This window comes from Theropithecus gelada, chromosome 5 (genome assembly GCF_003255815.1).
Source record: "Theropithecus gelada isolate Dixy chromosome 5, Tgel_1.0, whole genome shotgun sequence".
Classification (NCBI taxonomy): domain Eukaryota; kingdom Metazoa; phylum Chordata; class Mammalia; order Primates; family Cercopithecidae; genus Theropithecus; species Theropithecus gelada.
The window spans coordinates 103,159,788-103,187,469 of NC_037672.1; the positions used below are offsets into that span (position 1 = coordinate 103,159,788).

General features: G+C 37.4%; 1 protein-coding gene across 1 annotated transcript in view; it reads left to right on the forward strand.

Annotated features, from left to right (window-relative positions):
* The window catches only part of ARHGEF38 (Rho guanine nucleotide exchange factor 38), a 125,335-nt gene that overhangs the window by 34,885 nt on the left and 62,768 nt on the right, over nt 1-27,682 (forward strand). Inside the window, exon 2 of the mRNA XM_025386214.1 lies at nt 3,533-3,720. Within this exon, the coding sequence (XP_025241999.1) occupies nt 3,533-3,720 (188 nt within the window). The remainder of the gene's footprint in view (nt 1-3,532; nt 3,721-27,682) is intronic.

A 27,682-nucleotide genomic window follows, 5' to 3' on the forward strand; every position in this document is an offset into this window, starting at 1 on the left:
GGAGTCTCACTCTGTCACCCAGGCTGAAGTGCAATGGTGCAATCTCGGCTCACTGCAATCTCAGCCTCGTGGGTTCAAGTGATTCCCCTGCCTCAGCCTCCCAAGTAGCTGGGATTACAGTCATGCACCACCACACCCAGCTAGTTTTATATTTTTAGTAGAGACAGCATTTCTCCATGTTGATCAGGCCGATCTGAAACTCCTGACCTCAGGTGATCCGCCCACCTTGGCCTCCCAAAGTGTTGGCATTAAAGGCATGAGCCACCGTGCCAGGCCCCCTCTGTTGCTTCATCCAGAAATAAAAGACGGGCTATAGCTGACTGCTGATTTGGGTTATATATGTTGGTAATATTGATGAGTTACAAATACTTTTATATATAAAAGTTAGGTATAACTAACTTTTAAAAGATAAAATGTTTAAATGCAGAGCAAGATCTTATAAAAACAAAATGTGTCCACAATGCATAGCAGAGAGTTTGTAGGTTTAAGAAATGCAAACATAGGAAGAGTTCAGAAACCTGACCATAAAATGATGCAAGTGAAGTCTTTGTTCCTACCATAAACTTGAGTCAAAAGAGCAAGCAAAGATATCTCATAAGGTTGCTCAACTCTAAATTCCCTGAGAGATTTTTATACCTGAGGGAGAAGTTGAGTATTTTCACTGACACTTCCACCACCTTGCCCCCACAAATTCGTTCTCAACAAGTTGTTGAGCAGTATTGGAAAATGTAAGCAGTTTTTAATTGACACAATCTGACGTGGTACATTTTAAAGTGCAACAACGGAAATGTCTGTGAAGCAGGTTAACTTAACATAGTGATTGAGTCCTGGAATTGAGAACTAAAAGTAACCCAAATCCACGTTTTAGGGATATTCCTTTGCCGACGATCAGGAAAAACTTCCTTCTCCTTGCTAGGATCCCAAATAATTGATAGATTAATCTTATAAGGCATAAGAAGTTTAGAACCTGGAAAAGCAAATGTCAGTCAGAGCAGTTTTTCATCAGCATCATTTTTATTTTCAAGGAAACTTTAAGTGATAATTGGGCAGTGTCCATACTGGTTTGTCACCTCTCTTACTTGTGAGATTTCCTCCTGTGCTCTATTTCACATACCCCAGGAGTAAAGGCCCTCCCTCACACCTTTCTGCCCTCAGTCTCCCACCCCCTACCCAATCATTTCACTATGTATACATACATCAAGATATTATGTTGTACATCTTGAATATACACATGTTTAAAAAGAAAGGGCCACAATGGTGGTAGATGCAGCCTCTTCACTGTAGCTCCCCTCATAAGGTGTCCTGTCTTCCTCTTTCATATCCAAAATAATTCATTGTAATGACACCTGATTGTAACTTGCTTTTTCAAATTTGGGGCACTGAGAGGCAAGCTGCTTCTACTTTCCAATAAAAATATTACAAATTAGGCTGGTGCAGTGGCTCACACTTGTAATCCCGATGCTTCGGGAAGCTCAGGCGGGAGGATTGCTTGAGCCCAGAAGTTTGAGGATGCAGTGAGTTGCAATTGCACCACTGCATTCCAGCCTGGGTGACAGAGTGAGAACCTGTTTCTGAAAAAAAACAAAAAACAAAAACACAAATTAGCAAGTACCCCCAAATTCTCATAATGTAGATCAAGATTTGAGGGCTCCAGGACATCTCATGCATTCATTCTCTCTCCTTGAATAGATTATCTGTTCTTATATAGCTCATATGGATTATTTCTTTTCTCTTTTTTCTTTTTCTTTTTTTTTTTTTTTTTTTTTTTTTGGAGACGGAGTCTGGCTCTGTCGCCCAGGCTGGCGTGCAGTGGCACGATCTCAGCTCACTGCAAGATCTGCCTCCTGGGTTCACGCCATTCTCCAGCCTCAGCCACCCAAGTAGCTGGGACTACAGGCACTCGCCAACACACCCGGCTAATTTTTTGTATTTTTAGTAGAGACGGGGTTTCACCGTGTTAGCCAGGGTGGTCTCGATCTCCTGACCTCGTGATCTGCCCGCCTCGGCCTCCCAAAGTGCTGGGATTACAGGCATGAGCCACCGCGCCCGGCCTCATGTGGATTATTTCTTTAGCACTAAATAGCCCAAATCTCATAAAACCATGTGCTTTTGGATGCTATTTGTCAAAACTTCCTGCTTTCCTAATGAAGGAAGGATTGGTAGGAGGCAAATGATTCCGAAACATGCTCACCTGCAGGTCTGGATTGTCCAAAGATCAACCTAGTATAGCTTCCAAACTGATGTTGGAATTACTCTCCACAGATTTTTGAATATTGAGCCTCTGCCTGAAATGCTGAAGTCAGTGGGCCAGAGAGAGAGCTCATTACTTTTTAAAGTGTCTGTTCACATTCCTGGGGCAGTCTCTTGACCTCACACCATTAACTCCTCTACTATATTGTTTCTCTAGTTGTCTTAGCTTTGTTCCTGGAGTCAGCCAAGAAAACACTCTTTATTTCCACTTGCATATATTGTGACTTGTACATTTATTTTTTACTGTACAGACTCTTTATAGGCCCTTTTGTAAAGTTCCATGTTCTCAGGGAGTGGTGTCAACATTGAAGATGTCTCATATACCAGTTACTAGAATCATATTAACTTTAAATGAAATATAATTACTTCTGCAACTGCAGAGACTAAGATGAAAATTAAGCTTCAAGCTTGAAGCAAATCTATTTACACACACTCTTACATACACAGACTCACACACTGCCCTGATGTTTATCGCCCCTTTGATTTCATGGTCTGTGATCTGGTTTGTGGCTTCCAAAATTTTACATTGCTGTGGGGAGTTCGTCCTTGAAGATATTTAGCTCTCTTACTTAAATACTTCATATAAACTTTTGCTATGTGTGAGGCTTACCATTTATCTCATTATCTCCCCAGTACTGTGACTTTTTAAATTAAAACTTTCTGTTTGACAGTTCAAGAATTTTGAAATAACAAGTTATGCTTAGTATAAAAGATGAACCATGAAAAATTTCAGTTGAAATTTATTTAATCCACCACTGCTTCACTCCTTATGGAGTCTGATAGTGAACTGAAAAGAAAAACTCCAATCATGCAATTGTTTTCCATTTCATTGAGATTTGGATATTACCCACTGAGAATGAGAGGTAATTATTTTTAATAACAGTGACAAACAAAATTAGAGGCACTTCATTTACTAATTAAAATTCTTCCTTGATTTAAAAGCAAATGTGAACGGAAGTTCTGAACTGTTTTTTTAATGTATTTGACCTCCAGGCTGAATACTGGCTTTATAGGCTAAGCTACTAGCAATGGGATATTTTAAAGAAGCCACGATAATTGAGTATCATTTAACTCACTTGTTAGAAGAAGTTCGCTCCTACTTTTCCTCTTGCTCATAGTTTTGTAGGGGAATGTCCATATATCACTTCCTAAGAACAAATCATGAAGATACCTTCAGCCCTTTTCCTTGTTAACAAAGTCCTGCGGAGGCGTTGTTTGTTTGTAATGAGGGAAAAAGAAACCTCAACAGAATGCCTCACCTGTATATGTTTTCATTTAACAGAAAAGATGACTCCACAGGGTGAGTGTTCTGTAGCTGAGACCTTAACCTCAGAGGAAGAGCATCAAATGAAGAGGATGATGGCAAAGCGGGAAAAGATCATCAAGGAGCTGATACAGACGGAAAAGGATTATCTCAATGATCTAGAGCTGTGTGTTAGGGAAGTGGTTCAGCCCCTGAGAAATAAAAAGGTAAATGCATATTTGAGATTTTAAATTTTTTTCAAATTTTTCTCTCTCATATCCTAAATAGGATCACTAGCACCATGAAATTGAAGCACTCAGGTGTATCAGCGGGATGATGTGTCTTTCTCCCCAAAACAGCACTGTTCTCAGCTCTGGGGTTACAGTTTAGTACAAAACAAAGTCCTGCCCTTGTGGAGTTCACTTTCTAGTACAGAAAAGGAGGAGTCAGACAATACACAATAAATAAATAAGCAAACACAGTTAAGATATGTTTTATGGTGTGAAGTATAGCTGAGAAAACTAAAGCAGGGAAAAGGAATGAAATATGGGGACAAGGCCAGGCACGGTGGCTCATGCCTGGAAGGAATCCCAGCACTTTGAGAGGTCGAGGCAGGTGGATCACCTGAGGTCAGGAGTTCAAGACCAGCCTGGCCAACATGGTGAAACCCCATCTCTACAAAATTACAAAATACCAAAAAATTAGCTGGGCATGGTGGCACACGCCTGTAATCCTACTTGTATTACAGGGATAAAGCTACTTGGGAGGCTGAGGCAGGAGAATTGCTTGAACCCGGGAGATGGAGGTTGCAATGAGCCGAGATCACGCCATTGCACTCCAGCCTGGGCAACAGAGAGAGACTCAGTCTCAAAAAAAAAAAAAAAAAAAAAAAGGAAAAGAAAAAAATAAATACGGGGACAAAGGGGTGGTCGTTCTATTTCAAATAGGGTGTCAAATGAAGACTTTTCCAGTGGAGGACATTGAGCAGAGAACTGAAGTAGGTAACAGAATGGTCCAGGCAAAGTGGACTACAAGGGCAAAGACTCTAAGTAGTGATACTTATCATTAGGGTTGTAAATACACAATTCAAACAATATAGAAAAGCAGAAGCTAGAAAGTGAAAATGATCAGAAATTCCACGGTCAAAGAAAATTACCATTAACACGATCAGACATATCCCTTCAGATATCTATTTGAACACTTACATATACATATACATATACACATACATACACAAACACATATATTTTTACATAAATGTGATCAAAACTACAAATAATATCTTGTAACATACTTGTTTCATCCAGAAATCTGTTACATGTATCTTTTCATGAGTACTAATATTTTTCAATATCTGTCTACTATTACAGTGGCTAAGATGTTTTGGGTGTTTGTTTCCTTATATCCTTAGAATAAATTCCTAGAAATTGAATTGCCAGGTCAAAGGGTATGCATATTTAAGATTTTGAATAAAACGGACAACTGCCAAACAGAAAGTCAATATGATTTTAATATCCATTCCTATTAATAATGATTCAGAGAGCATTTTCTCTGCATCCTCTTTAATGCTGAGAATTATTGATTTCATAAATGTTCTTTTGACTCCTTCTGACAAATATCTTCTCATATATTCAGTGGCTTTTTCTGTTATTCATATGCATGTTTTTTGCTCTTTTAAAAAATGATGGTTTAACATTTTTCTTATTATTTTATGAGAACTTTCTGTATATTAGAGATATTCTTTTTCCATCCTACATGTTGCAAATAATTTTTCTGGTAAGTCTTTTGGTTTCTAACCTTGTTTAAGATGTATGTTTATTTTGTTTTTGCCATGTTTAGTCAAATATATCCAACTTTACTGATTCTGAGACTGGTATTTTAATATGTTACCCATGATTATAAAAGCATTTCTAGCCTGTTGTGCCCCCAACTACTTACAACATTCAGGAGCAGATTTTATATTTCTTAATACAGTATTCTTCTCAGAAATATTTTTTAAAAAACGATCTGGACTACAAATTAGGGAAAACCAGTATAGGTCAAGGCATTTCTGATACAAAAAATGTTTAAAGAGGAGTAGCAAAGAAGGCATGGAAGCCTTTTCTTACACAGGAAGTCGTCTTCAGTTTGACTGCCTCATGACTTTTATTTAGTACTGACTATATGTCAGATCCTGCTCCAAACACTTCATTAGCGTTCTCGTTTAATCCTCCACAGTTCCCTCCCGCAGTGCCAGAATTACCAGGCACTTTCTGAAAACCTGGAAATTTCTTATTTGTGATGTAGAGTAGAAGTAATATTGATGGTCATGATAAAAATTTGCTCTTTAGTGCCATTGCTAAGTATATAAATGTTTTCTGGTGTGTTTTATTTCATTTTATTAACATATAAACCAGATGTATTTGATATAACTGCTATTCTGACAGATATCAATGTTTACTAACATGTTCATTTACATACTTATTAAAATGTTGATTTTAAATGCACATGGCATCAGACTCTGTCACTATCTGCCTTTCCTCATGGTACAGTCCTACCTGTTAATTCTTATTCTTTGAAAAATTTGGAACCTAGCCCACTGTGTCTACGTATTCTCACTCTCTCTCTCTCTCTCTCTCCCCTCCCTAATTCTGACATCTTTTTTAGGTGATTTCAATATTCATGCAAATAACCAAATAACCCATGCAACATTCGGGCCTCTCAGTTCTTTCACTTTTTCATATCCAACAATCTTTCCTCAATCCCATTCAGCCACTCATGCCAGGGTCATAACCTAGAACTTGTCATTACCAGCAACTTCATCCCCTCAAAATCAGAATTTCAAGCTTACTATTCTCTGATGCCTAAGCCTACTCCCACTGGTACCATTTCTGACAACCTTCTGATGGCGCCGAGACCTCCAAGCTATGGACCTTACTACCATTTCACTCTTCATCCGGCCCAAAGATGCTTTAATTTCTATGGGTCCTTCATTATAATCACTCCTTGCAAATGATCTCAGTTCTTTTTTCTCTCTTTCTTTCCATTTACTCCCCTGCAGCAACTTACTCGGGTGAGGTTCAATTTTTCATCTACTTCACATCTTCACCTGTGCAGCAGAATTAATCTCTTATAAAATTCATGACCACTTGCTACTGGGGCCCCCAGTAATGTTTCTGAGGAGATTCTCTCACATCCTTTTCCTCACATGTCAAACACCCCCTTTTCTTCTCTCAGCCTATGCCCTTTCCCATCATTTCATAGAAAAACTAAAAACAATAAGATGTGCACACTCCCAACACCAAATCTACCAACCAGCTGCATCTCTACCTGTGTAAGGTGGCTTCCTCTTAATACCAGAAGCAATGGTTCCCGCTTCTACTGAAGGATGACCTCTCTGCTAGTGCAGTGGATTCTACCCCCTCAGACTTAAGGGTTTTACTCTGGCCTGTGTCCTTTCTGTCTCCTGAATAATTAGTTTACCCTCCTTATCGAATATTTCATAGCACCATTATCTACTATCTTAAAAACCAAAATCAAACACAAACAAGCCAAAAAAATCCTTTTCCTCGATCCTTAAGGAATCATCTATATTCACTGTCTATTTTTAAATTAAATATAAAATATTTACTAGGTATAAGAGCATTTGTGACTAAAGCATGTTTCAAAATAAGCACAATTTATCAAAAATCTGTCCTTGTGATTAGCTAATGATCAATATAAAATACAGTAAAAAACATGTCCAGTTGCAGTGGCTCGCACCTGTAATCCCAGCACTTTGGGAAGATCAGCACAACCAGGAGGATTGCTTGAGGCCAGGAGTTTGAGACCAGCCTGGGCAGCATAGGGAGATCTCATCCCTATTTAAAAAGAAAAAAATAGCCAAGTGTGGTGGCTTGCTTCTGTAGTCCAAGCAACTTGGGAGGCTGAGGTGGGAGGATCGCTTGAGCCCAGGAGGTTGAGGCTGCAGTGAGCCATAATCACACCACTGTACTGCAGACTGGGAGACAGAGCAAAACCTTGTCTCCAGAAGAAACAAGCAAACAACCAGACAAAAACACCAAACATACAAGAAAAGTCTTCCTTTGAATTATTAGTCCACATTTGTATCAAATGGAATGAGTTTATTCAGTATGAAAATGTTGCCAATTTAAATAATCTGCTACATTGGTGAGTCAAACTAGCCCCACTAAAATGAATGTCATTGCTGAGCTGTATTCTTCTATATGCTCTCCAATTTTCGTTTGTGTTTTTACTTTTTGTTATTTTTCTTTACTTGTTTTTGGCTTCGTACGAAACTCTTACAAGCAGTTCTCAGATTGGTGTCTTAGACTGTCAAGTAAAACTTTTCCATTATAGTAACATTTATGGTCGTTTATTTGGCACATTTGGCTTTTGCTCTCAATGCTGTGAATTACAATTCTCACAGTTCTAACTCACATTCTCTAGGTTGTTTTATTTGAATTGTTTATAGATTGTTGATTTTTCACACTTGGTACCTTGTTGTTTAGGTGTCTTTCAATGCCTGTCTGCTCTCTGCCTTCCTCATTGTGGACTTTAATTTCATTCTAATAGTTCTCTTGACTAAGGTAGTAGCAATTGTCTTAAGGTTCTCAGAATTCTCATGTCAGATCTGCCTTTTTCCCACTTCTCAAAACTTTTAACCTTTGATTAAACAAATAAATGTTCGGGTACTCATGACTCTCATAAGCATTTAAATGAGTGCTGAGGTACTTAGTTGACACCACCAGTTCATTCAGTTCACCACCTTTTCAATGTTCATTAGTTCTTTCCTGTTCTCACCTCCCTTCTGGACATTTGACTACCAGTGTCTTTGAGCACAAACCACCTGTCATCACTGACAAAATTTGTAAATTAACACACACAATTTTCAGATAACTATAGCAACAATCTGCAAACCATGCTTAGCTAAACCTGGGGCAACATCAATAAATATTTTACAACTACAGGTTAACCTAGGAGAGAATTTGGGTATCATAGGATTCATCATCTTTTCTCTATAAAAAATCAAACTCAGACCACTCCCAGTAAAAACAGAACAAAACAAGTCTTTTATGTAAGTGAAAATTGGATGAAGAAGTTGAAAACTGAGGAAAGTACCAGATGTACCTGGCTTACCTGAGTGAACTTTTTGTGAATGAATCAGTGTACAAACAAATGATTGGATTCAACCCTTGACTGACAACTGTTCTATGACAATCGTGCTGTAAACGTTTATCTTAACTTCAAGGCTTTTCTGTGTCAGACCTTTACTGAACCAATAATATATCACACTCAGCAGTTACTTCTTCTTTAATAGCAGCATTGTGAGAGGTTTTACAAAGAAGGCAAATGTTATTCACAACAGTTAGTGTTGAAACATTTAGTGGGGAAACAGGTTCTAGTTATTTATTATCCAAACAGGGTAATGAGAGATACTCTATGTTTTTGGCTATAAGTCAAAATAAATCAAACTAGAGTAGACTAATCTAACAATGGAAAGGACAAAAAGTGATTGAAAGGAATAGCTGGAGGAATTTGAGTACTATACTTATTTTTATTTTTCTTTGTTTTTAAATTATTTTCAGTTGCTAAAATTCATATAGTGCAAATCTACCAAAGATCCCAAGGGGGCTATAGAACCCCTCAGCTACTCGCTTTCCTCCTCTAGAGGCAAACTCCAGTACCAGCATCTTTTTACCCTTCCAACGATATTTTAAGTGTATGTGTTTGAATGCACACTTGGTAGATTTTATTTCTATAACAAGAAAGTTATGTGTATTTATTTTGAATTTGCTCATATTTGGTTTAATAATGTGCCTTATGCTCAAAAATTTGTGCTTGCTAAAAAATGGTTTAAAAAATATAATTTTGTATTGGCAGAAATCCAATTGGAATTTTCTGTTAAAATTTTGATACACTATATGGCAACATTATATAAATAATTTTCACTAGAAACAATATATAGAGGCAAATAATCACCAGTAGTCTTGCCACTTAGAAATAAGCACAATAATTATTTTGGCTTATTGTTTATACAAACATACTGAAATATTTTCTGGAATTGTAATTATACCATACACAATTGTCCCTCAGTATCTGTGGGGCATTGATTCCAGGACCAACCAAGGATACCAAAATACATGGAAGCTTAAGTGTCTGATATGAAATGCAATGGTTACATTTGCATATAACCTACATACATCCTCCTGTGTATTTTAAATCATCTCTAGATTATTTATGATACCTAATACAATGTAAATGCCATGTAAATGGTTGTTATACTATATTGTTTAGGGAATAATGACAAGAAAGAGTCTGTTCAATACAGATGTATTTTTTAGAATATTCTTGATCCACAGAGGACTGATTCTATAGACATGGAACTCAAGGATTCAGAGGGCTGACTGTATGCCATTAAGGAATATTTTCCTCTGAAGACAACAATATATTTACACATTTTATTTTCAGCCATAAATAACAAATATTGATTTAAATAGAAATTTTAAAAAATTTATTAAAATAAAGGACCATAAATTTGATGTTCATGCGCTCTCTGAATTCAGAGTTCTTGAATGTAAAATGGTGCCCATTACTGGTGTTATCAGTCGTACTTTGGTTAGCAGTGGGCTGTTTCAATGTCAGGATGGTGGGGACCGTATTGAGCAATTGTTCTGTGTTACATCCTACAAAATCTCTCCCTCAGGGTCCAAAGTGGGTGAGGAAAGCCCCGGGATAGGGAAACACAAAAGAGAGGGAGTTAGGGAGGGAAAATTCTCAACTGACCCCTTCTTCAAAGGAGCAAGGGAGGGAAGGCACTCCAGGGCTCAGGCATTCAGCTTCCTGCTTGTATCCCCCACCTCAAACCAAGTTGCTATAGCGTCAGCCATCATGTCAACCCTGACAGAGAAGGCTGCATGTGAAGAGAGCTCACCAACTCCCAGAGAACGCAGTATAGATTCAAGTATCCCTGAAAGGAGACAGGGAGGAGGGGGATATAGATGTACTATAATAATAAAAATACTGTTCAAAGACCGTAATACAATGAAAATTGGTATATAATAAAGAGATAGCGAAAGTTCCATTGACATCCTATGCATTTTAAGCTATATTTACTGCCAAAGTATTCAGTGAAACTTGTATATCCCTTTGCTGTGTTTTTCATGGCTGCTCCTTCACCAGTGTGAGCCCATTGCTGTCCTATACAACAGGAACTACAGCTTCAGCACATGTCATGGGAATCTTCCAGGGTTCCATATCTTGCCCTCTCTTCCGATCCTTTCTAGCTGGTTGGGCATCCCTGGTGTCTGTCACAACACCTCAAAGCTAGGTTATACCTCTATATCCAGCCCCTAGCTGTCTTGCTGTGGAGCGGTACTCCCAGAAATTATACAGTGCCTAGCGGCTCTGCAGCAGCCCTGGTGCACTGCTTGGTTCTAAATTTTAGCGTTACTCCCTAGATGCACTCTTTGAGATGACCCTCAGTTCTATCTGAATACTCTTACCACCCTTCTCTCCCAGCCCAGCTCCTCAGACCCACACTTGTCCATAACAGGAATTCAGACAATGAAATGTAATGAAATTTTGCTACTTTCATTGAGCAAAGGACAGAATTACTGTTATAGTAGCTCACTGAAATACAAGATAAAAGGACCAAGGCAAAAATATTTTATCTAGTAATTATCAAAATATAGCCAGTGTTCCTAGATAGGTAGGTGGATAGATAGATAAATGAAGCTTCTCAAAGTTATTTGTGAAAATTTTGCCCACATAACAGATAGAAGAAACCAGATGTAAGCAAATATCTTTGAGCATGAATTTTCAATGTTCACAGAGGACTCTTGTCAAAATTGTTTTCTCCAGCTGTTACCTTCACTAAAAGACATCTACTATTTCCAGAAAGAATGGTCTTTCATTTTTGCTTAATAGGCAACTGTGGAATTCTCTCTCTCTTTCTTTTTAAATCACCCAGCTACTCTTCCCATCTCTGCTCACTTCCAGAATTTTCTGATTGTAGTCTGGGCCTGAAAACACATTTCATCTTGGCTCACTGACCACAACTTTCTTAAAGTTGGCTACTCTCTAAAACTCTGTCTCTTTCATGAAAGTGCCCTGAACTAAGTGGAGTTAAGGTATTGATTTCTCACAGACATGTCTTATTTATGCAAACAATTGTCTTATGCCATTTATAATACATTCTACCCCACAACATCAAAATCCAATGCATACATTCTATTGTTTTGCAAGATGTTACCCTTGGGGGAAACTTGGTAAAGGGTACATGGATCTCTCTGTTTCATTTTTTTACAGCTGCATGTGAATCTACAATTAATTCAAAATAAGAACTTTAATTGAAAACATAATGCCTTTATTTTTCCATCTTCCTCTCTTTCTCTCTTTAAATTACCCTTTTAAATACACATGTAAAATTTTACATATAAGGATAAAGTTTTTCCTCTGATCCTTTACCTTGTTTACTCTCCCAAACTTTCCAATTGATTTTTAAATATTGTGTTTTCAGAGAGGTAGAGACTACATTTTAAGAATAAGGGTATACATTAGGTTGTTTGGAAGAAATTTTATAATGTATAAAATGTATAACAATCTCCTGTGTATCTTGGCTATTTCTCATGCTATGCTTGAAATACCAGAAATCCATGTAAACTGTAAAACAAACTGATGAAAAAGCTAAGTCCCTTTCTCCACTTCCATCTCCTATTCGATCCAGTCCCACCTACTGTAGAGTAAGGCAGTTCCTGAGATCAGACTCCTCAGTCACAAGACCTCACAGACTTTAGTGAGTACAGATATCCAAACCAGGTTGATAATCCCAAAGTAAAAGATGCCCTAAAAGCCAGAGAAAAACAGGGATTTTGTTCACTACATTAAATAAAAATCTGAGAAAAACAGAGCAATTCCTGCCAAGTATAATTGAGATGCTGGGAGAAATGACTCAAAAGAAATATACCTGCCTTTCTCATTCTACTTTGTACTGGCTTTTCTAAACTAAGGTGCTGACTTGAAAATGTTATACTGCTGCTGGAAGTCTGCTTTAACTATCGATACAAATATTCTTCAATCCTTTACAAATACCGATTTTCATGAAGTGTAAGATACATCACAACAAAGAATCCTGTAATCTGTATGTCCAGGTTAGAACTCCATTTCTTTATTTTATCAAAGACTTGATTTTCACCCTTTCTGTGGAATCCTAGCATTTATTATCTAGTCTGGGCCATTGTTCCTCCATAATAAGGCCAGATACTTGAAGTCTCATAAAGTCAGAAAAAAAAAACTCAATAATTTTTTTCTTGATTTTCTGTGTATTAATAAGGGTAGTTCCTAACCTCCAACAGGAGGTTATAGATGTGAAACATTAAATTTAAAAATAAAAGGCACAGTGTTGCCAACCACAATGTGACTATGTTGATACATAATATCTAACTGGCCTCTTTCTCAAGTACTGAAACCCAGTCATCACACTTCACTTACTTTCCCATTTTCCCCTGGAGGGACATTTCTGTTTTGTCAACCTGGAAAACATAGAGTTTGCTGTCATATTGGATTCAGATTTAGTTGGGTATGAAAGTGATGCATCAATATTCTAGTACATGAATTTTCTTTTTATGGGAAGGAAATCTCTTATCTTTGCTTGTTCAGAAAGTCTCAATTCAAAAAAATGAGGCATTCATTTTTATCCTTGTACTACAGTTTTATGATGGAAACTGTCCTCCTTGTTGTTACATTTATAAACAGCTCCTAAGCTCCATTTCAGGACAGCTTCAGTGTTCTCTAATTTTTATAATCTATAGTCCAGATCAGAATCTGATGGACCAAGTGAGGAGAAAAATGAATGTATTTCCCAATTCAGTGTAGGATTTGGGATGCCCAGAATTGAAAAACATAGATATGTTAAGCAGATCTGTTTTAATATCCAGGAAAGTCATCCCTCAGCCTAGGCAAGATGATCTTGTGCTCATTACTTTACTTCCCAGAGTGGAGATGATGCATAAACCACAATTTTCATTTGCTTTCTGTGTGTGTGTGTGTGTGTGTGTGTGTGTGTGTGTGTGTAGAATAAGCAACAAAATTTCAGTGGCTGTGATTATCATAATATTGCCATAAACTTCTCTAATGAAATGCCAGCAATGTTGAGGCAGCTTTATTCAGGCATAGATCAAAATAGCCATGCATATCAGTACACGGCCATAAATCCTGGACTCCAAACAATAACACTGGGCCAGAAAGGAAGCAGATATTAAGAAAATAATTATTTTATTAATATGCACTTACATAAGGCACTTTAGACACAGGCAAGGTAGATGATTACGTGAGTTAATTGAGTAATTAATTTTAGGTCATTTAGACCTATGAAACACATTTTTGTGTCATCAAAAAAACTAAGAATCTTTAGTGAGAGGCCTCTTATAACTATGAGAAGATAACTTGTAATGCAAAGTGATAATTGATAAGTACAGACAATAAGTGCAATTGGGGTTCAGAGAAAGGACAGATCACTTCCAGACAGATTAACTGAGCTATATTTCATGAAGAATGTGATATTTTCGTTGAATATGCAAATTAAAAGATTAAACGTTTGTCAAGTGCCTATTGCATGCAGTGCCTGCTCCTGAGCTCTGCGTGGGTATCAGGGAAATTTATGTCACAGTCTTGCCCTAGTAAAGTCTATAATGTGGCCAAGAAAATGACTCACAAACACATAAAACACAAATAACAATCAAAGATCTATTTCAAGGCAACACTAGAAGTGATCATGACAGAAGGCAGTCATGATTAGTTGTGCTAATTAGTTATGCAACAATTAATTGCTTTAGATATTAGCAGAGGGAGGCACTCACTTCCCTGACCTGTTGGCAGCATTTGACAAAAACAGTGCTTTCTGTCTTCCAGGACTCTACACACTCTTTGTTTTCCCCATAATCCTCTGGCTGCTGCTTCTCGGTCTCCTTTGCTGGTTAATACTCATCTATAAACACTAAAGTAATTGAGGGCTCCGCCTGTGGTCTTCTTCTCTCTTTTGCCCACATTAGCTCTATTGCAAATCTGATGTGGTTTATGGCTTTAAATTCCATCTACATGCTGATGATTGGCAAATTTTTATCTCCAGCCTAGACATTTTCCCTGAAGTCCTCCTTTGTTTCTCCAATTCTGCACTCAAATCTCTACTTGATTGTCTACAAGGGATCTCAAATTTAGCATGTTCAAAACTGAGTTCTTAATTTCCTCTTTAAAACTTTCTCCATTGTATTCTATCTCATCTCAGAAAATGGCAGCTCTACCTTCCAGTTGCTCAGGCAAAATTCCCTGGAGTCATCCTTAACTTTTTTCTTTCTCTTAATTCCCATATTAGATCGATCAGCACATTATTTAGTTCTGCCTTCAAAATTTATCTAGAATTAGACCATGTCTCATCTCCTCTCTTACTGCCACTCTGGTTCAAGAACCTGTCAATAACCCCCTGGACTTTTACAACTGTCTTGTGACCCATCTCTCTTCCTCTACCTTGTTTCAACCAAGCAGCCAGAGTGATCCTTTTAAAATATGAGTCCAATTAAGTCACTCTTCTACTCAAAACCCTCCAATGCTTCCCCTCTCACTCTGATTAAAACCTAATATACTCATGATGACCTAAAAGGTCCTACAGCGGCTGGCCCTCATTCTCACTGATGTCGTCTATTTCTACCTTCTGGCCTCTTCACTCTTTCTTGAACAAACCAGGAGCACTACTGTGTCAAGCTCTTTGTTCTTGCTGTTTACTTTGCCTTGAATGCTCTTCCCCAAAATAACTTCATAGCTTGCTCCTTCATGTCCTTCAAGACTTTACTCAGTAAAGCCTTCCTTCACCACCTCGATCTTAGACTGGATTCCTCAGAAGCAGAGCCTGATAAAAAGGATTTTTAGATGGTATTGATTTGGGAGATGATACCCTGAAATAGCAGTAAGGGAAAGGGGAAATGAGACAGAGAAAGAAGGCAATAGAGGGTACATTAATGAGTGGGTTAACTCTGTGGCCAAATGGGGATCATTTCCCACTGGGACCTTGGGGAGGCTGTACAGAACACATTGTCCCATGGGAGGAGTATTTACCCTCCTCAATTCCTGTTAGACACTGGCTAAGGGATGCTCCTGGGAGTGTTAATTCCTGGCACTTCTAGCCTTGTCTGTGTGTAGGCAGAGCAGGCATCAGTGGTCAGAGAAAGCCTTTCAGTAGAAAATCAGAGATGCTTACACCAGAAGGCCTGCCACATGTCAAAGAATATTCAGAATCAAGGAGATATAAGTAAGGCATTGCCAGTGCTGCAGCCTTCCCAAAATTCCCTATCTTCCTTTTGCTGTTTTTGTTTTATCCCTATAATATTTAACCCTATATTTAATACAATATATTTTCCTTTCTTATCCTGTTTACTTTTCTCCTTTATGAATCATGAATTTTGTCTCATTTGTTCACTGCTATATCCCCAGCATCTAATACAGTGCTTTATACATGAGCAGCAGTAAATATTTATAGATTGAAAAAAAATGAGTGGATGAACAACTTCAGGATGGGTAAGTGATCCATGAAGTCTTAGAGAAGGGATGGGATTTGCACTGAGTAAACATTGGTTAGGTGGAGGCAGGGTCAGGAGAGCAGCCCAGCAGTGGAGAACCACAGGAGCAAGAGTTGGTGAGCTAACTAATAGGGTCAGTTTAAAAATGAGTTAATTCCTTTTGATAGGAGCAGATGGTTCTTATAAAAATAAAAATAACTGGAGTAAGACAAGATAGGTCTTGTCCAGGCAAACTGTCAGATTGAGAAATTTGAGGTCTTTTCTGTAGGCAACTGGGAAAAAACAAATGTTTTAAAACAGAGGAATTGATAACTGTGTTGTAAACCCAATTAAGCATGTTTTAGGAAGACTAATCTGAAATTATTAGTAAGCTGATTTGGAGAAATAGGAAATAAAAATGAGTTTAGAAGCTTTTTCAGAGGTAGAAACTGGGGCCTGATAGAGTTTTACAAAGTGACTAAGAAAAGGCTAATTGAATGTTGGAGATAGTGGGGCTAAGCTATCAAGATGAGAGTTAGGGGTGATGGAGGGGAGAGCCCGCACTGACCCTAAGGTCTGGAGTCTGGAACTTAGTGGTACAGCTAATAGATGGTGCACCCAAAGACCTGTCCCCACTCCAGGGCTCACGCTTGTTTCCATCATCCTGGGCATACCCAGCAAAATCCAAACTCGGCTGAGTTTTGAGAATCTCCTGGAACTCAGGTCACTTAACATTGGTTTGGGCACCTTGGATTTTTGACAAAGACAGTTGCTTAAAAAGAAAAAAAGAGACAAGTGAGAAATTATTAACAATTTAAAAATGTTTCCAGAACTGGCTCTGCTTCCTAAAATCAGCACTCACTCCTGCTCCCTTCCTTATGCTTATTGTCTATGGTTCTTGGGATTCGTACTGCAGCATAATGCTGTGGGGAGCATCGGTCCACTTAGTAGTGCAAAGATCCTGCCCTGTCTCCAGATGAGGACTCTGGCAGGCCCATCACTTCACAGATCAATGAACATCTGAAGCATTCATCTAGTTTGGGAACTGCCTTTAGCAGCTAGCAGTTTAGTCAAAATTCATTCCAGTTTTCCTAAAAATAACAATAATAACTACAATATATTGAGTACTTATTAGGAGCCAGGCGTTATTCCAAACAACTTGTTTATATTAGTTAATATGATACTTACATCAACTTATGAAGTAGGTTTAAGTGTTCCTACTTGACTAATGAGGAAACCAAGGAACAAAGAGGCTAAGTAACTTATCCAAAGTCACACAGCTGGAATGTGACTCCTCCTTGACACCAGCTCACCAGCCAGCTCCTGACCCTCGGGAGGATGGGTGAGGAGAGGTAAGGGAGGGGAAAGGTGTACTTGAACTGGTACCATCATAGACTAGCTTTACATTCTTTGGAGTTTCCAGATATAATAATGTGGCACTCTTACAGGTACCTTCCTGCCCTTTTTCAGGCTATTCTCATGATGGTCGTGTTGGGGAGATTCTCTCTTGAAAACCACTCAATCCAGTTGCATGTGTCCCACTTGGTGATTTGCAACTCATTCCTGAGCCCCGAGGCATCCAGAGTGTACCTCCGTATTCTGCCCTTCAGCTGTGCAGGCAGAGTCATAGATATGTTTACACTAGCTTCACCACCTCACAGGGTCCACAGCTGGTCCATAGGAAGCATTCAAGCATCCCTGACCCCCAAGACCTATGGGAGTACAGATTCATCCCAACATAGCCATCACTTTCCTGCTGTCACAGCTCCTTTAGGTTTCGCAGGCATGAGGTCAACAGAGGTGACTTTGAAACAGTTCGCTGAATCCTCCTTTGCAAGTTCATCTTGGCAAAGGAAGTTCATCTATGGCAAACCGTCTCCTGCTCACTTTGGTATCTGATAGCTAAGAAATTGATGTCTCAATTGAAATTCAGGCAGGAAGTGTTTGTTTTTTAACCTTTTGTATGTTTACTATCTTCATGGGGTTCCATGGAGACATCCTGGGGAAGAAAACATGATATGGACTAGCATAGTATGTGCCATGAGATCGAACAGCTCCTGGAGTGCCATGCTGCAGGAAGCAAAGCAGAAAAGAGGTGCAGAGGCAAGGCCACGGAGAGCCCCATGCCAGAAGAACTGACTTCATGTGTGTGGGGAAGGGAAACCATTGGAAATTTAAACAGTAATGCTTAACTTAGATGTGATGATCAGAGTACTAAAACAAGTGACATTCCCCAAGGGAAAAAGTGTGGGATTACAGTGGTCAAGTGATTAAATCCTGGAAACACCAGAATTTACAACACAGATGGACTTCATGGATATTTGTTCTATGTTGTACCAGTTTTGTCCCTAATTCCTGTGTTACCGCTCAAGTGTACTGTCACATACCTGCCCACCACATCTTTTTGTGCCTTCCATTTCACGCTTCTTTTTTCCTCTCATTTATCATCGCTAGCAAATTTTTCTTTTCCTTTCTTTTGCAAAAGCGTTTCCTCATTTTTCAAATTATTTTCAATGAGTTCTAGTTTTTGTTGTATCATTGAAGATTAGAACTTTGCAACTGTGTCATTAAATAGGGAAAAAAATAGGTGGTATGCTAAGTCATCCCTGATGTCAGTAGTTTCTTTTAGATATTAGGCCTAAAGGATATGAATGCTTGTTGAAAAAGTTATGAGAATTGCTATAAGCTCTCAGTTTGAGCATGTATAGGAAGAAGAAATAAACACACATGTACACACATTCACGCACACACCCTCACAGTGAGTACTCAAGTGATCAAAGCATAAAATGTTTACCCCATTCATCATGCCCAACCACAAGCCTTTAAATATAATTTTTTGGCTGATATGGGTACATTAAAAAATTATGAATTTTTCTTATAATCTCATTGATTGTTCCAAAGAGTTTCCATATTACTTTCTCTATATTTCAACAATATAAATCATAGTGTTTAGTCTATGCTTTCTGAAGAATTTCAGAAGAGATTACAAAATATACTAGCCCTCTAGCTCAAAAGACCTATTTTTAGCACAACTGTTTGTCTTTGGAACATTTCATATAAAATTCAAAGTAAGAAAAGGAAGGCAAGACCACCCCAAACCTCTGCCACGTAACTTCTTTTCTGCCTGTCTCTGTGTCAAGGCAGAGAAGAGAAACAAAGGCAGAGACCTTTAGTCAACTACCTACCTTTTACCCAAGGATATCAATACAAGAACTTTGCTTTTCTATTACTAGTCAAAAAAAATTTTCTGTTGGACTTCTTTTTAATTTTAATTTTCAGTTCCAGGGCTGTTGGACTTCTTAACTCAGGGACTTCTCAAGTTTGAACTCAGCCTCTTTGTCTGGCTTTGACTGTTGCCTCTGCCCTTCCTCACACACATACTGAGATTTCTGTTTCAGAGACCCCACTCTCCTTTCTGCAAAGGGACTAACATCTCTCTGCTAATGTAGGTCTGTCCACATCAATATCTTCTGGCCTGGAATGTTTTCTGGCAGTTATCAGGTAACTTAGGCATTTATCTGCAAGATTAGTTAAAAGACTTACTGTATAGCTGATTCAACTCATAGTTTGACTCAATTAGACAGTTTCAAACCCAGTTTCACAGCAGGAAATTTCACACATACAAATCAGCAGTTTTGAGAAATCTGATGAAATAATGGCTAGTTTACCCTGAAAATCTTTGTATTCTAGAAGCCAACTGTCTCAGTAAATGCCATAGTAATGAGTTAATTATCCTACGCCAGTCGTTGCTAGGGCTTTCTGCCAACATCCTTTTTTTTCCACTTGCTGCAATTTCTGTTGCACAAGCATTCTTCTCCTCAACTTCCTCACTAAAAAATAAAACAAAACCTATTTTATCCTCTCAGAATGTCCCCGTTGGGTCTCCACTTCCCAAATATTTTGCAACGCATGGCAGCTTTCTTCCACTTCCACCTTACTTACTACAGTCTCAATATCATTGGGTTTTGATGGCTTCAGCATTAATAATGGATCAATCTAATTTAGAGGATGCATTCAGGCCTCACCAAAATGTTGTGTGTGGATGCCCTACAGAAGGAGTAGATGGCATCAAAGTTCTATTAGACCAAATCAGTTGATGGCTAAGGAGAATTTGCCCTATGTTAATTCTAATGTAATTACTACATAAGTTCAGAGCCCAGAATTGGGGCCCTATTTGAACTTGGATTTACTGCCAAACTACACTGAATCCAAACACTGAAGACTTTTCTAGAAACAATTTCCAGAGGATGATTTGGTTGGTGGCAATCACTGTGGCCCTTGAAAGCAGTGCTGTTTATTTTCTCCCTTCTTCTACAATTGTTGTATTAAATATATATGTCATGCACATATATATAGAATTTTTAAATTGTGTGATTTTGATCATCAAATTAGGAGCCCAAAAATATAGTTCCAACTGAGGTCAGGACAGCAATATCCAACTGACAATTTTAAATCCATTGGTTGTCAGAAGGAAAAAACAATGTTTATTTGTTAATACTTTTTAAAATCCTTTAAAAATTTAATAAGTTTAGCTCAGTGATAGACATGAGTGTGAACAAGAGTTTAGCAAAGAGAGCTGATTATAATAATGAAAAGGGTGATCTATCAAGATTTCAAATTTTATGAATGGTTAAGTACGTTACAGTATTTCCACATAATGTTGACATTTAAAATGGTGCAACTGAAGAAAATTACTGACATGAAAAGATGTTCATGTTATGTTGTTAAGGCAAAAACTGTAAACTCTATTAGAAGTATATAAATTTTTGTATGGATGTACACACAGACACACAGAGAAAAATTATCTGGAAAAACATACCTGAAAATGTATCAGTGGCTACTTCTGTGTGGTAGAATTATAGGTGATTGTATTTTCTTGCTTTTACTTTTTTTTATCTACTCATCCTTAATTTTCTACAATGACATGAACTACTTTTATAATAATAACCTAATTTATTTTTTCAAACAATATTTGTTCCTAGACTTCTTTACAGTGTTACTTTTAGAGATGGTAGTGGTTGGGGGTCTGCAGGACACCTAAGAATGTTTGGTTTTTCCTCCCTGGGATGAAGTTTAGGCCGATTCATCCAGTGCCCATTAAACAGAAACCTGTAAACAGGCATGTCCCAGGTGTAAAGTAGGAGAAGGCTGGCTTCCATCAGCAAATTAGCCAGTTATACCAGCGGCCAAAATAAGTACACCAGTGTGCCTTTGCAGACAAAAGTAAGTAGAAAATTGTAAAATATCCATATAATAGTTGTGAACAACTAAATTAGGTAATTTTTTTGCCTTTAAACCACTTTTGATCTTTGCATGCTTGTTATTCAGAGCCTGGTGAAGTGATTACAAAGAATATTCATTTTTGGCTCCTACAAGAGTAAATAGATCATTTAAATTGTACAGATTCAATTCAGTTATTTTTAAACTTTTACTGAGTAACTATGCACATACCCAGAACTGTGTTAGACACAGTACTCACAAAGGCAAATGTCTTAGAGGAACTCACAGTTTTGTCATAGAGACAGATAAATTAAATTAATAAATATTTCTGATAAATAGAATGGGCTTCCATATAAGCAGTGAGTAATATGAAAGAAGAGTCATGGAAGTGTGGGAGAAAGAGAGGTTAATTCTAACCAAAGAACAAGAAATATTTCCTAGAGAAAGCAACATTCTGGCTACAATTAAAAGTGTATTAATCTTCTTTGGGTCGTAGGTAACAGAAATAAAGTTCAAACTAGCTTAAATAAAAAATACACTTTGGGCCGGGTGCGGTGGCTCACATCTGTAATCCCAGCACTTTGGGAGGCCGAGGTGGGCAGATCAGGAGGTCAGGAGATTGAGACCATCCCGGTTAACACGGTGAAACCCCGTCTCTACTAAAAAAATACAAAAAATTAGCCGGGCGTGGTGGCGGGCACCTGTAGTCCCAGCTACTTGGGAGGCTGAGTCAGGAGAATGGCGTGAACCCGGGAGGCGGAGCTTGCAGTGAGCCGAGATGGCGCCACCGCACTCCAGCCTGGGCAACAAAGCAAGACTCCGTCTCAAAAAAAAAAAAGACACTTTGTCGGCTTATGGAATAGGATTTCTTGCTTTAGGCAAGGCTAGATCCAAGGGTTAACAAGACTTTGCCAGGCTTAGCTTTCGTCTTTGTGACTTTTTCACAGACAAGTTCTCCGCAAAGGTGACTGCCAAAGATAGAAACTTACATACTATGTTAGTCCAGTTAGGCTTCTATTTTTTAAAAAATGCCGTAAACTGGGTAATGTAGGTAACAGAAATTTATTTCTCACAGCTCTCGAAGCTGGGAAGTCCCAGATCAAGATGCCAGCAGATTCAGTGTCTGATGAGGGCCCACTTTCTAGACAGCCGTCTTTTAGCTGTAACCTTTTTAATTTGTTGAGTAACCTCCATACTATTTTCCATAATGGCTGTACTAATTTACATTCCTACCAACAGTGTGCAAGAGTTCACTTTTCTCCACATCCTCACTAACACTTGTTTTCCTTCATCTTTTTAAATAGTAGTCATTCTAACAAGTGTGTGGTCATATCTCATCGTGATTTTAATTTGCATTTCTCTGATGATAGTGATATTGCGCATTAAATACCTATTGGCCACTTTTGTGTCTTCTTTTGAGAAATGTCTATTTAGATCTTTTGCCCATTTTTGTAATTTAATTTATTTTTATTTACTTATTTTTAATTTTTATAAATACATAAAACTTGTACAAATATGCAGGGTACATGTAATATTTTGATACAAGTATACAATGTGTAATGATCAAATCTTAGTAATTGGGATATTCATCCCCTCCAACATTTATAATTTCTTTTTAAAATTTATTTTCAAGTATGGGTTTCAGAACATTTATAATTTTGTTTGTGTTAGGACATTCCAAATATTTTCTTCTAGCTATTTTGAAACATAACAATAAATTATTGTTAACTATAGTCACCCTGTATCTTCTTTCTTTTTTTTTAACTTTTATTTTAAGTTCATGGGTACATCTGCAGGATGTACAGGTTTGTTACGTGGGTAAATATGTGTCATGGGGGTTTGTTGTACACATTATTTCATCTCTCATGTATTAAGCCTAGTATCCATTAGCTTTGCCCACTTTTTCATAGGATTATTTGCTTTCTTACTGAGTAGAGTTCCTTATATATTATGCATATTAACACCCCTTATCAGATGTGTGGTTTGTAAATGTATTCTCTTATTTCACAAGTTGTCTCTCAACTCTGATTATTGTTTCCTTTGCTGTGCAGAAGCTTTTAAGTTTGATGTAATACCATTTGTCTATGTTTGCTTTTGTTTCCTGTGATTTGGGATTATATGCAAAAAATAATTGCCCAGACCAATGTCATGAAGCTTTTCGCCTGTATTTTCTTCCAGTAACTTTACAATTTCAGGTCTTATGTTTAAGTCTTCATTTTGAGTTGATTTAGTGTGAGGTAAGGGTCTAATTTCATTTTTCTGCCTGTGGATAGCCAATTTTTCTAGAACCATGTATTGAAAAGACTGTCCTTTCCCATTGTGTGTTCTTGATATCTTTGCTGAAAATCAATCAATGGTAAAAGTGTGGATTTATTTCTGGGCTTTCTATTCTGTTCCATTGGTGTATGTGTCTGTTATTATGCTGGTACCATGCTGTTTTGATTGCTATAGCTTTGTAGTAGATTTTGAAGTCACTGAAAACTAAGCAATGCTGATAAAATAATTTGAAGAACACATGGATAAATGGAAAGATATCTGGTGTTAATGAATTGGAAGAATTAATATTGTTAAAAATCCATTCTACTTAAAGCAATCTATAGACTAAATGCAATTCCTATTAAAATTCCAATGACGTTTCATATAAATAAAAAACAACCTTAAAATGTATATGCAACCATGCAAGACCCTGAAGAGCCAAAGCAACCTTGAGCAAAATGAACAAAGCTGGAGGCATCACATTACCTGATTTTAAAACCTAGTAATTATTTAAATGTAATGGGAACTAGCTATTTAAAGTATGTCTTGTGATAAGTACTTTTGTAAAGCAACAAATTAAATTGCCGATTGAAACACTGGCCTTTAATCTAGAACCAGAAATACCATTTGACACAGCAATCCAATTCTGGGTATATACCAAAAGGAATATTAATCATTCTACTGTGAAGACACACGCACACGTATGTTTACTGCAGCACTATTTACAATAGCAAAGACATGGAACCAACCCAAATGCCCACCCATGATAGACTGGATAAAGAAAATGTGGTACATATACACCATGGAATACTATGCAACCATAAAAAGGAATTGGATCACATCCTTTGCAGGGACATAGATAAAGCTGGAAGCTATCATCCTCTGCAAACTAACAAAGAAACAGAAAACCAAATATGGCATGTTCTCACTCATAAGTGGGAGCTGAACAATGAGAACACATGGGCACAGAGAGAGGAACAACACACACTAGGGCCTATTAGGGAGTGGGTGGGGAGAGGAGGGAACATAGAGGATGGGTTAATAGGTGCAGCAAACCACCATGGCACATGTATACCTATGTAACAAACCTGCATGTTCTGCACATGTATCCCATGTTTTTTAGAAGAAAATTTTAAAAAAGAAACATTGACCTTTATTTTTTATGTTTTGTAAGTCTGAATTATTATGTATTGACTTGACTTAGAATAGCGTGTACTCAGACTGTCTTTTTTTAAAAAAATGAATTTTAATCCATTTAAAATGTAATTCAACTTAAGCTTTAGAGCGTTACCTGTTTCTAGTGAATGATTAACAAATATAAATACATGCTTCCTTGAATTTATATCAGTAATCATAAAATCGTCTATCAGTTTTAAAAGCCTATTTGTACCAAGCACTTGTTTGTTCCTTGGCATAGCAGTGACTGGATATGAATTAATTTTATGATTCACAGAATCCCTGTGGGCTCATGGTGATATGGGCGTTTGAAATCAGGCCAATTGATGTTTTAATCCTTTCTGTCCTTCAGGAAGAAGTGGAATTAAAATCTATGTTTTTGTTATTTAATATTTGTTGCACTAAGCTAAGATTACAGATAAAATGTAGAATTAGATCCTTGCTAAATGGATTCATAATCTAAATTAAACAGATATACAGGATAGTGACTTTGAGAAATAAATTGTAGGAGTGACAACTTGGTGAAAAACTCAGGAACAAACCAAAGAATCTAAATGGAGATAGTAAAGTATTCTATTATTAATATTTGCTGGTAATGAACGAAAGCATAGAATGAAAAGGTCAGTTTCTGAATCCGGTTCTCCCCTGAAGTTTTTGCATAAGTTTGAGCATGGCTCCTCTCTTCATCCTGCATTATTTTCTTTATCTTCAAGATGGTTCAACCTTTACAAAGAAGTTGGAGTCATGTATGAAATAATAAATATGAAACACTCGAAGTTTCTCAGAATAAAGTTTCCACAGCAAAATGAAATAATAACAGGGATACACTGCATGATTTACTGCTGATAGTTTATCTTATAAAGCAAGTAAATTAGGGGCTGAAATTTTACATATTAGAAGGATTTATTTCAAAAACGATTTTAAGAAATATACAATCAGTAAATTTGAAATAAACCAATCTATAAAACTTTGATTCACATACAACTTTTGGAAAACATCTTGAATTATTCAAAGTTATACCTTTGTGGATTTAATTAATACCCAACACATGAGGCAATTCTTTAGAATAAGTAATGTGTTAAATCGGTGGTACTCAGAGATATATTACATTTGAGCCATTGATAATAGTAAAGTATTATTAAATGACAATTTCATGTTAACTAGTTAATAATTTATTATTAAATAATAATTAACCAAATCCATATAACTGTTATGTGTCTTTTAAATATTTTCTATAATATTAAATATACTTTCCAATATAGAAATTGAAAGTCTTGAACCTCTCTAGATTACAAGCAAAAAACCATATGTGCCATCTCCTATTAAAGTGAATGGTCAATTAAGGAACATTTTGTGATGCTGGATTAAAGACCCTAAGAACTAATAGTGATTACAATGTAGTAATTAGTATGGAATCATAGACTATTTCAGAATACATAAAATTAGTTTTTTAAAAGTTGTCTAATCCTTTATTGAAATAAACCACTGCATATGATCATATGAATTTTTTTTTTTAATTTATAAGAAAAGAGATTTAATTGGTTTTGCAGGCTATACATGAAGCGTGGTGCTGGCATCTGCTTGGTTTCTTTTTTTTTTTTTAATTATACTTTAAGTTCTAGGGTACATGTGCACAACGTGCAGGTTTGTTACATAGGTATACATGTGCCATGTTGGTGTGCTGCACCCATCAACTCGTCAGCACCCATCAACTCGTCATTTACATCAGTTATAACTCCCAATGACATCCCTTCCCCTTCCCCATAATAGGCCCCGGTGTGTGATGTTCCCCTTCCCGAGTCCAAGCGATCTCATTGTTCAATTCTCACCTATGAGTGAGAACATGCGGTGTTTGGTTTTCTGTTCTTGCGATAGTTTGTGGAGAATGATCGTTTCCAGCTGCATCTGTGTCCCTACAAAGGACACAAACTCATCCTTTTTTTTATGGCTGCATAGTATTCCATGGTGTATATGTGCCATATTTTCTTAATCCAGTCTGTCACTGATGGACATTTGGGTTGATTCCAAGTCTTTGCTATTGTGAATAGTGCTGCAATAAACATACATGTGCATGTGTCTTTACATCAGCATGATTTATAATCCTTTGGGTATATACCCAGTAATGGGAAGGCTGGGTCATATGGTATTTCTAGTCCTAGATCCTTGAGGAATCGCCATACTGTTTTCCACAGTGGTTGAACTAGTTTACAATCCCACCAACAGTGTAAAAGTGTTCCTATTTCTCCACATCATCTCCAGCACCTGTTGTTTCCTGACTTTTTAATGATTGCCATTCTAACTGGTGTGAGATGGTATCTCATTGTGGTTTTGATTTGCATTGATCATATGAATTTGATTACAAATGAGGCTGTGAGTTATCTTGAGGACAGGATGAATGATGGGAAAGTGAAAAATTTCCCAAGATTGTTGAAAGACTTGTATACAGAAAAACCATATTGCACAAGAAATAACTGACATAGTCACCACATGTTGGAAAGGTGCAATGTGAAGTCATGCTTCCATGTTCAATGATAGAATATCCTTACCAAAATAATACTGGTGTCTAAAATGGAGAACAGTAGATTGGACAATGTCAAAAAGGGATGGGATAAAAAGATGAGCAGGTTGCTTTCTTCCTTACCCCTTAAATAGACCCCACACACACCTAAAGAAACTGAGTCTGAAATAATGGAAAAAAAGCTGTAGTTGTTGGCCTTCGTCTGCAGAATTCCTCCAGATCTCCCTCATACATCCCTTGTTCCTAATTCCCCTAATTTCTTGGTACATTTTCTTTAATTGAATTCTCTGTCTCTTTCATACCCCTAACTTTGCTGAGCTGACTTTAAGCCAGCAACTCTGGTTTTCACTTGTGCTACTCCTCCATGAGTTGATTATTAATGAATTAATTATCCACCTATGACCTCATTCACAATAAGTCATGAGTAAAAGGCACCTACTCCTATTCCCTGATGTTGCCCAGTAGAGTCTGCACCAATATGGCTGTGGCCTG